This window comes from Aquila chrysaetos, chromosome 11, assembly GCF_900496995.4.
Source record: "Aquila chrysaetos chrysaetos chromosome 11, bAquChr1.4, whole genome shotgun sequence".
NCBI classification, from domain to species: Eukaryota; Metazoa; Chordata; class Aves; order Accipitriformes; family Accipitridae; genus Aquila; species Aquila chrysaetos.
Window position 1 is genome coordinate 9,926,288 of NC_044014.1, and position 11,961 is coordinate 9,938,248.

General features: G+C 45.4%; 2 protein-coding genes across 5 annotated transcripts in view; one reads left to right on the top strand and one right to left on the bottom strand.

Annotated features, from left to right (window-relative positions):
* Window positions 1-6,035, bottom strand: part of TDRD1 (tudor domain containing 1) — a 28,916-nt gene extending 22,881 nt beyond the window's left edge. Inside the window, exons 1-4 of the mRNA XM_030031434.2 lie at window positions 4,625-6,035; window positions 1,455-1,525; window positions 1,113-1,260; window positions 575-680 (exon numbers count right to left, since the gene is read on the bottom strand). Coding sequence (XP_029887294.1) covers window positions 575-680; window positions 1,113-1,260; window positions 1,455-1,517 — 317 coding nt within the window. The 5' untranslated portion in view covers window positions 1,518-1,525; window positions 4,625-6,035. The remainder of the gene's footprint in view (window positions 1-574; window positions 681-1,112; window positions 1,261-1,454; window positions 1,526-4,624) is intronic.
* A 4,050-nt stretch (window positions 6,036-10,085) lies between these two features.
* Window positions 10,086-11,961, top strand: part of CCDC186 (coiled-coil domain containing 186) — a 39,774-nt gene continuing 37,898 nt past the window's right edge. For 2 of the 4 annotated variants that reach the window (XM_041127209.1, XM_030030229.2), the window contains exon 1: window positions 10,087-10,217. The gene's annotated coding sequence lies outside the window, so the exon portion shown is untranslated. Of the gene's footprint in view, window positions 10,218-10,977; window positions 11,105-11,961 lie in introns of all 4 variants that reach the window. The other 2 variants (XM_041127210.1, XM_041127211.1) reach the window with 2 other exon arrangements.

An 11,961-nucleotide genomic window follows, 5' to 3' on the forward strand; every position in this document is an offset into this window, starting at 1 on the left:
ACTTTAACTAAAACAGATCAGAGTGATCTCTTGAACTTCTAAACTGGCATGTCAAAAAGCAATACTGAGCAGCTAGAGAATGGCCTGGCTCAGACAACTTCTTCTAACTGGAGCTGTACTCATCAAAGATAAAACATCCATGAAGTTCACTGAGGCTACAGTTAGATTCAAAGGGTGCCACTTCAGAGCCTGTTAAATGCAATCCATTAACCATGCCACTGCTGAAAAGTACAGTCTCATTTCTCCTCCCTTCCCTATGTCATCGACAGCAGTAACAAAGTCATGTGACAAGCTGGTATTCTTCCTGCATCCTCACATAGCTCTGACACAAGTAAAAATAATGCTTTTGGTTTAAGTCACACTACAGAACACCTTAAGTACTCCAACAATACCTTTCAAGTCACCCTTCTAAAGCAGCAGAGCTGAGTTTTCTGACAAGTATGAGATAATGCAGTACTAGCCCAAGAATAAGCAGCATATTTTACTGTAATAGTGTCTTTACATGGTCATTTAAGTTGTATTGGGAGGGACTCTTTCCGTAAGGATTATTTGGCAGAACTTTTAACAAACTTACTTCTCTTTAATTGGCTCGCATACAACACTATGTGCTGGCCAATCCTTTTTCTGACAATCTGCAGAGCAATAGTATATTTGCTTGCATTGTGAACATCTGAGGGATCCTAAAAAATAAAAAAAAGTCAGAGAGAAACATCTATATCAGAAGAGACAACAGCTCTTAAGATACAGGCTCCATGTATTATTTAATAACTGCTTTACAAGACGGTTCCACTACAGTACTAAGCACATACAAATAAGTGTTTGTATTCACATATAGCTATCAGACATTACTGCCCCAGATGTCTCAAATTCCTTCTGTATTTAAGAAGAAAAAAAAAATTTTTTTGATTAAGAAGATGCTCTCTTCTGTTTATCAGCTCCATAACTCCAACTATGTTCTGAATAGTCACTATACTTGCATCTGAAAGATAAAAATATACATCCATTTTAAGACATTTAAGACATGTCTTAAGATTTGTCTGAGCAAACCTTCTGATCTGGTTTCACTGATAAATATACTATGCATCATAGACTACAGGACAATAGGCACTTACCAAACAGACCGCAATAATGGCAAGTCCTCATTTGAGGGGGTAATAGTAATGAACTGAAGAGACTCTTATCATAGCCAATAGAGAAAACATTCTCAGAAGAATATTGCAATTTCTTTGGCTTCTCATGAATCAAATCAGAATGTGACACCTGTGGAAGAAAAACCTTAAGTGATCCTTACTAGATAAAAAGCTGCCCATTAAGGTAAAATATTATAATATACCAAAATGTAACAAAGAGAATCAAAATTTCAAAGTTCTATAAAGAGCAATACATGCTGATCATTTCTGCTATCTAGAAATGCTCAAGAGTATTTGGGGCAATTATAAAGTCCAGTAACTCACGGTATTTCCTTTATCAGCTGCAGCTGTCAACAGCAAGTTCCCTCTACCAGTTATGCCTTCCATGGAACTTCCTAGAAGCAGAAGTATTTGCAAAGGGATCCGATTAACAATGCTAATGCATGCCTGTGTTATGGATTATTTGCAGTAAGACACAAGGCTCTTATCTAGTCCTACTATTCTGCTACCATGTTTGAGCAAACGGAGATGCTAGGACCATGACACCCTCTGGAAATCACTTCTTGTTATAACTCTGATTCTACGTTATTCAAACTTACCATCAGTGGTATTATGAAAGCAGCAGTTTCACCGCTCTGTGCTTATCACTCGATAAGTCTTAATGTCCTCCATCTATAAATTTGTTTCAATTAGTGCTGTTCAGCAAGTACAAAAAAAATTTACAGAATTTCCAATATCCATAGGGCAAAAAATCAGAATAGGCAATTTTACAGTAGCTGAAACAGTACAAGTTTCTTTCAGTACTATTGAACATGTGGCCTATGTTAAGTTTATACTTATGCATAGTTTTGTCACATCAGCAAGTATTCAGAAACAAAACACACTGAAACAAGAGATTTTGACTTTCCAATGACTGCCTCGTAAGCCTTGTGGTCTTCCCAGTGAGTTTATTCTTTAGCAAACAACTCTTACAAGACAAACATTCAGCTAAGCCTGCATACCAATATACTAGGAACTATGTTTTTATAAGCATGCAACTCATTTACCTACAAAAAATCTGTTTCAGTTGTAGGCTACACATGCCATTCGGGACTTTTTTCAGTCTGGAAGGCTTATCAGCCCAAGATCTCCACCGAGCCAACATAAAGCTTACATGGCCTTTTTTTCTCACCTGAAAGCAAGTTAATCTTGTAAAATTTGCCTAAGCTAAAACTCTTGCCTAACATGAAATCAAATTTCATGAACTCTCCAAACCCAAGATGGCTGCATACCAAGCTATCTCAGATCTCCCAGAATCATCTCCCCTCCCCCACAATTTGGAGTGAAAGAGAGAACATGGATCAGACAGTCCCAAGGCACTGATGAAGGCAAGAAACATTGCCGAGGGAACTCCCAACTCCCATTGCACATATCTGTGCCAAATTCCCTGGTACTCCAATTATCCTGTTTTTTCAATTATCTGAAACATTCCAGCCCACACAAGTTTGGATAATTAGGAGTTAGCTGTATTTTTAAGCCACACTCATACTGATTATGTTTATTGATAATCAAACATACACACAATTACAGAAGAACAAAGTCAAGATACCTTTGTCAAGCTTTGGACAAAGGCTCTCTTTTGTTGCACCTGTGATGCAATTAAAACTTTCTGTACTGTTTCTACACTTGGCAAAAAATACCCTGTATTGTTTGTTCACAAAATGCTGTTTTTTGTTAGATGTTTCAGAAACTCAGCCTCGAAATTGAGAGCCTTTACACTGGAAGTTGGCACCTGTGATTCTGCTGCTTTAACCTCCACAACAACTTTATTACATTTGTTCTTCATCTGAAGCAGTTCCACCATCATGTAAATGTTCACATCAGAGTATGAAGAAAGCATGGATTTAAAGATTAATTCAGGCAGGCACACAAATTAAAGTATTTTTAAGTCATGTTCTGAAGGTATATTTAAGCATCCATTTTGGAAGGCTAATTCTCGACTGTCTATTTCTATAATCTGCACAGTAAAAAGTAAACTACTTTCTGCATTGAAGATCTCAACAACAAACACTCCAGATGAAATGACAAGAACTCCTTCAGGAGATAAACGTGCTGACGAGCGGCAGTGGCTGTCACCACCTGCACATTAAGTTTGCCGGATTCACACAAGATGTGTCTCACTCTAGATAAATGGCCCCTCCACTGAAGCATAAGCTGCACACACCAGCTCCTCCTGACCAGGAGCACAGCCACAGGCCAAGCAGGCCCGAAGCCCCGGGACAACCACCAGCTTCTGAGTGGGCAGAGCCGATGCCCGAGGGGAAACTACAGCACCAAGTTCTGCCAAAATGAACTTTTGGCACCTGCTTTCCAAACGTTAACAAGCAATACAATCACCTTAGACATAAAAATACTCTCTTGCTACACAATACAGGTGAAATCAAATTAAAATGAACTTGCAAATAAAGCAGAGCAGTCTTTGAATTGACATTGCAGTCAACTCCACCACAAATGAGCTTCCGCAACCGCAACTGAGTAGTGCCAGTACGTGCTATTTTCATTAACCCAGATTAAAATTAAACATCCCCACCTCACAGCCCCCAACCACGGCTCGGCGGGCGCAGGCCCCTGCCGCCCCCAGCGCCCTTCCTCCCTCAGAGCAGACCTCTCCCCCGGCTCGCTCGCTCGCCCTCCGCCGCCCGAGCTGTGCCACACGGGAGGCCGGGCCGGCACCTCGCTCGAAGGCCGACGGTGGCTGGAGAGGAAGCACCGGCCCTCATAGGAGACAGGCGGCCCTCACAGAAGGAGAGAGACGGCTCCCGCCGCCTTCCCGCCGCCGGCGCCACACTCGCCCCGCCCAGCAGGGAGCCCGCTCAGCGCGCGGCGGCCCGCAGGCGGGGCGGGGCGCGGGCACGTGCTGCCCGGGCGGTCGGAGGCGGCGGGATCCCGCGCGGGCCGTTGTCCGCCGCTCCCCGGCTGCGCCGCCATCTTACCCTGAAAGGAACGGCCAGGGAACGCACCCCCCGGCCTCGCGTGTTTTAGAGCGACCTGTGTGATTAAACGACAAGTAGAGGGGCTGAGGAGACGCCCAGCTGCGGGCGGGGCAGGTGGGTGGGCGCCTTAATTGGCACTTGCTCATCAGTGCCCTGCTGGTCGTGGCGGCTGGCTGCGTGGTTTTCGCTTGAAGTATGGCATGGCTGTCAGAGCCCTGGCCAAAAAAACGTGTTAGTCATAAATTGTATTACACCTGGCGTGTTGCAAGAGGCTGCTTTTATTTTATTACTCAAAAGCACCAGTGATTTTCTCAGTCTTTAGCAAAATTGCGTGACGGACAGTGAAACATCCATGGTTGCACTAGTAACCCCATGCGTTCCTTGGGGATCCGTGTACTGTACTGCTCTTAGTGACACAACAAGATGAAAATAATTAAGAGTTACAAAATACTAGCTACAGAGAGCAATGAGTAGCACTGTCCTTTGCTCTTAATTTCAGAAAAACCTGCAGGTTATACTCACATCTCTGACTCTGCCTGAGCAGCCTTGGGCTTCTCCTGACTTGGCCTGTCAGTGCTTCACAGCAGCAGGCACGCCTGCACCTCGGGCCAAATGTTCATAGTTCAGCAGCAGGAAAGGTGTATAGCTGCTTTCTGTAATTTCTCCAATAAAATCAAAATTCTCTCAGGACATCAGTTAGACAACCTTGTTTCATACAAATTCAGAAGGTGGCTGTAAGATCTATGCAAGAATGATGAAATTTGATACATCAAATTGATACATTTGTATTCTAAAATATTTGAATTTTGCCCTGCAGCCTGGAAAATACATCACTTCATCTTCCATTTCCAACCTATTCTCTGCTTTCATTTGTCCTTTCTCCTCTTTCTTTTCTATACAAGGTGTTTTCCCTTTCCTTCTTTTGTTTCCCATTCTCATGTCTCTACCTACACTGGAAAACATACTTCATCCTCAACACTGCTGCAGTTATGCTACTACTTAGACATGCTCTCAGGTGTTTCCAGTGCTGTGCAATTAAACTTTCACCAAAATTAAATTAATCTGGTCTATTTTAGTGCCTACACTTGGTACTTATTATTAAAGTGTATAAAATCAGTGATGGATTTTATTCTTACACATTCTGTGGGGCAGGGAATAATTATCTCTGTTCACAGAGAAGAAACTGAAGCACAGCTATTTTGCCTTAAAGTAATTTGGAATCTGGCTGTGATGGCATTTCAGTCTAAATCTTCCATGTTTAAGTCTAGGATCCTGTCTGCCAAACTATCGTTCCCTGCTGACCATTCTCAAAAGAAAAGGGAACAACACATCAAAGGTTTGCTGAGTTTTTGCTAGGTGGTTTAGATACTCCCTACCGAAGTCAGAGGAAAGACTCTTCCTGGCTCCAATGAACCTCCAGCCCTCAGCTGCAATCTGAGTAGAAGCTGACTGTATGGGAGGCTGCTCTGAAAACAGAAGGGGAAATTAGGTAGGATTAGGTGGGATTTCAGGAAATCTATCTGCCAAGATGCCCAGCATTCCATATCAGAGTAGGCACAGTTGCACATGGGATGATGTGGGGAGATGGGGCAATTATGGTCATACAGCCTCCATTACCTCCCTGCACCTTGTTCCTCTGTCCCCAAGATTAGCCCAATAATCCTCGTGCCTAAGCAGCACTAATACTAGTCAGGCATTAAGAAATACTTCTCTGTCATTCAAACCTCTCAAAAAAAGAAAAAATTTAGACTGTGACTTAAAATATCCACGTTTCTATTACATTTAGCTGGCTAGCCATTTCAATCCCCCAGGCCTGCCGAAGCAAAACAATGCTGCCAGTCTGAACAGTCTTTTGAAATGACACTTAATTAACACTATAGACTGTGCTGGAAGTATATTGACAGGATGCAATGAAAAGGAAAATCAAGTATCCCACTGGAGACAGAACTTTATCAGCATGTGAACTGGCACAAAGTTTTCTTGCATTTAGAAGTTGCAAAGAATGATTGAGCCAGGGCAAATGTTATTTTCATTGTTTTTGTTTTTTAAATGTCAGTCATTTGGGACTTCCCACGTCTCAGGATACAAGAAAGGGGAGGAAATGACAGCAGTAAAATTAATTCTAAAAAGAAAAAATAACAGGTCTGGCTGAAGCGGTGGAAAAACATAAATGTGAAGGAGTGTCAGAGGTAACTGGGGAGAGTGTTGTTAGCATGGAGGCTGATCAGGAGCAACATCACAGGAGCTGCAGGAGGTTGATGTGGCTTGCCTGCAATTTTTAGCGAGAGCTTTGGGCTTGCCTACATGTAGGTTCTGTAATAACTCTACCAGTGTGTCATTAGTTCTAATTTGTAGGATCTAAGTGCCCAGGAACAAGCTGGGACACCACTGTGCTACATGCTGAACAAAGGACAGTCCAAACAACATACAATGAAAGTAGTTTTTTCCAGGTATAACTTAGTCAGAGGACTTGCATAATCACAGTCACACTTGGGATTTACCTTGCATAGATTAGACACGACCGTGGTGGCAAGGCCTTAGCACTGCGACTGCAGCTTCAGCAGAGATGCTGTTCCTACCCGACAGAGGGAGGGAAGACAGGGCTCCTGGGGCTTTGTGGATGGTGCTCCCTGAAGACCCCTGGCAAACCGTGCTTGCTTAGAATAAAATACTTAGACAATGAGAGTGATTCCTAATGAAGAAGGTAATAACTCTTTAGGTAGTCTTGCCATGATGTGAAATGCAGGAATCAAATCAGCCTGCTGTAATTACATTGTAACAGACCAGCCTTCTGACGAATGCAGAGGATGGGAGTCAGGCAACCTGGACTTTGCTCCCAGCTCCTCCTCGGCAATGCCAGCCATGGCCCTCCAAAAACAGTGGTCCCAGAGGAGTGGGGGGTATTCAGCACATATGCTGTTTCAGCTACCTTGTTGTCCTCCCTTGAAGTGGAATTGCTAACACTTTTTTAGTTGAAGGAGAAAGCATAGAATTGTAAGCCCCTTCAGTGGGCAAAGCTATAAAAATGCTATGTATAATTAACAAACATCAGCTGGAAATTGAGCAATTACATGAACTCTTGCTTTTCTTCTTCTTAGATAAGAAAGCACAAGCCAAAAGCCAGAACTACAACCTTTTGAAAATACGGGCCAACTTCTGCTTCTGCCTCTGCAATGCAGGCTTATGTCTGCAGCAGAAGAGAAGTCTGTTGTGCATGACTGTCTGTATTTCAGATGATAAATTCTCTCACTCAGAAATTGTCTTCCTCAGCATTTGTACGTGCCAAATGAGAGCTACGGCTGGCTAACTAAGAGATACAGTAATTCAGTCATTCTTATTTAATATGAATGCAGACAGTTTGGGGAAGGGGCGCTCTCAATGTCCTGTCATTATCCTTCCCTAAGTATCTGTGGCTGCCTCCTGGAGATAAAATACTGTTTAGATGAAAATTTGGCCTAAGCACAGGTATTACAAGAATCAGAACTATCTGACCATCAGTGCTGGGACTAGAGTCGTGGGGAGTCTAGCTGAGTACAAAAAAATCCTTTTTGCCTGCTTTTAAGGAAGAACTCAACTAACCAGGCTCAATTTTCTTAACCTGGTTTCAGTCCTGCTGAAAAAAACGTCCAGAATAAAAGGTGAAAATCAGCTGAAATTCTGCCAGGTCTGGTGGGAGCCACTAAGCCACACATGATCAATGTCAGTGGGACTGCAAAGTATACAGCAAAGCAGAAGCATAAATGTTAGAAGGACTGGGGCCAGAGTACAGTGGTGTCTCTGCAGTTGCCTTTAAATAACTGGAAGAGAAGACGAAATAAGAAGTATTTGGGCACCAAAGTGACTGTGTTACAGAGCAGCAAGGCTGGGTGAATTTTGCCGCTCAGGTGCAGAACAGGAGCTGGAGTGGCAAAGGAGCATTTCTGAAAGTAAAGTTTAGACTTGGGCTCCATGGCAATTAGCAAATGAGTGTTGCATGGCACTGCTTTCTGAAAATGGAAAATTTTTTCCTTATCTCTATTCCACACCTGATTTTTTATGTATTTTTAGCAATATGGAATGCACAGCATATTATGAGCAAAGCAAGGGCGAGATTTTTGCCTTCAAAGTATTATTTGGAGGTTAAAGCTGAGGCCATGAGTTCTTTCCACAACCTACTTTCGTTTATGCTCTCACCTAAGTAATGTTTTTAAAGACATGTGCCTTCATCTGACTCCTATGCTGCTTTAGAGGTGATGGCTAGGATATTGTTTAATTATCGGAAGCAGTATAATCTTTCCCCAAATAATGAACATGCAAAGGTTTATAGATATGATAGCTCTGAATGGTTTGTACATTGATTTTCTCTAAGATTCCAGTGTTGTTTTTAAGGATCTGTAAAAAGGTTTCAAGGGAACATTTTCTAGGGCCCCAAAATTTGCATTTGTGGCTCTGAAATTCCAAATGCCTGGAAAGAACAAGGAGAAAAATACCTTGCTCTGAAATAACGCTGCCAGTTAATGTTAGTACATAAAGTCATGCAACACATTCTATTTTCAAAGTCATCCAAAGTACAAACTGAAGAAATCATCGCTGGGTTTTATAGGTATAAAGCATATAGGTATGCATATGGTTTTATACATATATAAAAGTAAATTAGCCAAAATAAAGGAGCAATCTGATCTAACATCAAAGTTAGCTGTGCCACGAGTAGAGGATTGGACTAGTTATGCTCCTGAGGTCCCTTCCAACCCAAATTATTCAGTGATTTTAACTTGCTTTTCTACTGTCATGTTTAAGAAGTTCCTGCAGGAAAGATGCCAGTGCCTAACTCTAGCTGATCTGCTATAGTAAATGCAAGGGTTTTCACTTAACAGCTTGTCTGCTAAGGTAGTTGTTTCAATTTATTTTTTATGAAATAAATAAAGTGGCATTTATGGAGTGCTCTGGATTCCAAAAAAGCTTTGTGTTCCACTGAAAAATTGCTGCTCCCAGCACTGAAATGTACTCCAGATTTTTGATGCCCAGCAAATTTTTCACATTTTTTTTAATCCCGTCAGAATAAGGCGTGAAGTACCGGCAGGCGTTAACTGAAGCTGGACTCTGTTTATTACCATCGCTGGATTTACTCTTAGATGGCATGTGGGTGCAGAGGCTTTTGACGTCGTGTGTGGGGGTTAGTTCTGGAAAAAGTAGATGTTTATTTAGGGAAGAAGAGACTCTATTAGTCATTACTTGCGTGCCAATCTTGCAAAAAGGGGAGGGAGGTACCTTTGTGACCATCTCCCTAAAAACTGTTGGGGTGAAGGATTCCTCCTATATGGCAGCGGTCTTGGGTAGCACCACAAAATGCCCGACACGAGATCCCTTCCCCAGAAAGGTAGCGTCTTTAAATAAGAAGAGAAAAAAAAAAAAACCACAAAACACCTTCCCGGTTGAAGTAATCTTGATAGACGCTTTTCTGAGTGGTCTGGGGTGTGGAATCCAGCAGCTTCAGTTCCCGGAGCTGTCAGCACCTGCAGCTGGGGTCCCGTTTCGCCCCCGTCCACCTGCCTGTCGTCAGCGCTGGGCAGCGGGCGAGGGAACGCAGCGGCGGTCCAAGGGAGAGAGGGAAGGCGGCCGGGAGGGTCCGGCCGTCACCGCGGGCTGCTCCGGGCTGATCCAGGCGGCTCAGGGACACCCGCAGGGACGGAGGCGCCCCAGCCTCTCCGGGCCACCGGGCTCCAGCGCCGGACCGCCCTCACCGCGAACATGCGGGGGGGGGATTTCCTCTGAAGAGGCAGCGAGGGTGAGACCTGGAGAAGAAGCCTGCTCGTCCAGGTCGCTGACGGGAGCGGCCGCTCGCCCCATCGCCCCTTCAGAACGGCAACGCCGCAGGAGCCGGCCCGCGCCGCTCCCGCCCCGCGGGGGCCGCAGCCCTCCCGGGCCGACCCGGGCCCCGCCGGGCTCCCCCCGGCCCCGCCCACTGCGGGCAGGCCGCCGGGCTGGCCCCGCCCCGCCCCTCCGCTCCCGGGCTGGAGCACCGCCCGCCGCCGCCATCTTTGTTGATGTGTCAGCTCGCCGGGACGGTGGCGGCCGGCGGGGCGTACCGCCGCCATGGGGGAGCTGCCGCCTTCCCTGCCGGCCTCGTAGCGAGCGGGTGAGGGGCCGCGCCGGAGGGCGGGCGGACGGACGGAAAGGCAGGCGAGAGGGAGGGCGGGAGCGTGGGTGCTTGCTTGCTGCCGGCGCCCCTCAGCCCTGCGCGGCCCCGCAGGCGCCGCCGGGGTCCCCGAGGGGGCGGCGCGGGGGCACCCGCGGCCGAGGCGGGACGGCTCGGCGCTCCCCGGCGGGCTCGGCGGTGCCGGTGAGCCGTTTCGGCCGCCTCCCGCGGCGTGCCGGAGTCAGCGGGAGATAAAACCCCGGGCGGGGGGGGGGGACACGACGACGTGGCCGCCCCGGCCTCGTAGGGGCCGCGGGGGCGGAGGGAGGCTTCCCCCGGGTGCCCTGACGCGGCGGGGGCCGCTGCGAGAGGATCTGCGTGTGCAGGTGGGGGCACTTGGCTGGCAGCGGTCGCGGCAGGTCTGTGGGTGAGGCTCAGGTTCCGCAGGGAGGAGAGGGGCGAAGTGGCATGAGGTCCGGGGCGGGGAGGGGTAAAGTCCTGCCTTAGCAGTGTCTCCTAAGTCAGGACCTCCCGAGCGGGTAGCTCTATCTCCTGTGCTGGCTCGTAGTCTCTTTGTTTCTTGCCAGGTTTCTTCTCCACGTTATTAATTAGGTTGTCCTGTTTCGTTGGTCGTGTGTTGGTTTCACTTTATGGTTAAATAATTAGATAACAAAACCCAGCAACTGTTACACCAGTATGAAGGTTATTTTTTAGAGCCGGCCACGGTGTTGCGGTAGAGTATGTGTCCTTGTTTTTGCAGGTGGTATTTGCAAAAGCTGCTTGCCCTTCTAGGTTTGAAAGCAGGAAGCTTTACTGCAACTTCAGCGAGATGATTATGATGTAGGCTTGCAGATTTTGGCTCTTGTCCTGGAAAATAGTCTGCACAGGTGAGTCTGATACGTGTACACTTCCAGTGAGACTCTGTGCAGACCAGGAGAAGATCTCTTGTGGAATTGAAATCTGTACGTAAGATTAGAAGTACAGTAGTCTGGCTTTATTGTTGATTTACTTTATCTTGTAAAACTGCTTTTCAGAAGTTAAAATGTTGCAAGCAGAATACACTAAAAAAACACATGTGACCAGTGTCCCCGTATGTTCTGTTGTATAAGAAAATTGTTGAAACAGCATGAGCTGCAGCTGCATTTTTATATCGACTAGGAAGTGTAATCACTCTGATTACTGTTTGGCATGAATGCTTATGTTGCCATTGACTTTGGGAGGAGATGGTTAAGCTCTAGAAGTATGAGCAACTGAAATTCTGAAGATGTTTCAAGAGACTGTCAGTTTGAAATGTCATCCATTTTATGAAAAAAAGTAAACTTGTTCTGTATTGTCTTTGAGTCCTCTTCTTTTTCTGAAATTCTTCAGTCATCCTTTCTTGCCTTGGCTTTGAAACAATATTTTCTATTGTTCCATAAGACTTGATCTGGGGTTGTTGACAGATTTTTGTTAATATTGTGAGGGTCACTACTTCAAAGTGTTGAGAAAAGGACTGAAGGACCAAATACCAAGAATGGTTTCTTTGGTCCTAATTAGCAGGGATGTTGCTTATCACTACCAAGGCTAATATTGAATTTCCTGAAGCTGGCTTTTTAAAGAGCTATGGAATAAAGCAAATGCTTTTCTGGATGCAGTAGTGTTACCAGGCAGGACAAATATGTTAAATCAGTAGCCTGCAACTTTTGTTAACGTGGGCTCTAGTAGTTGGCAATATCCTGTACTTAGTTCTGAGTTGGCTTGTTCT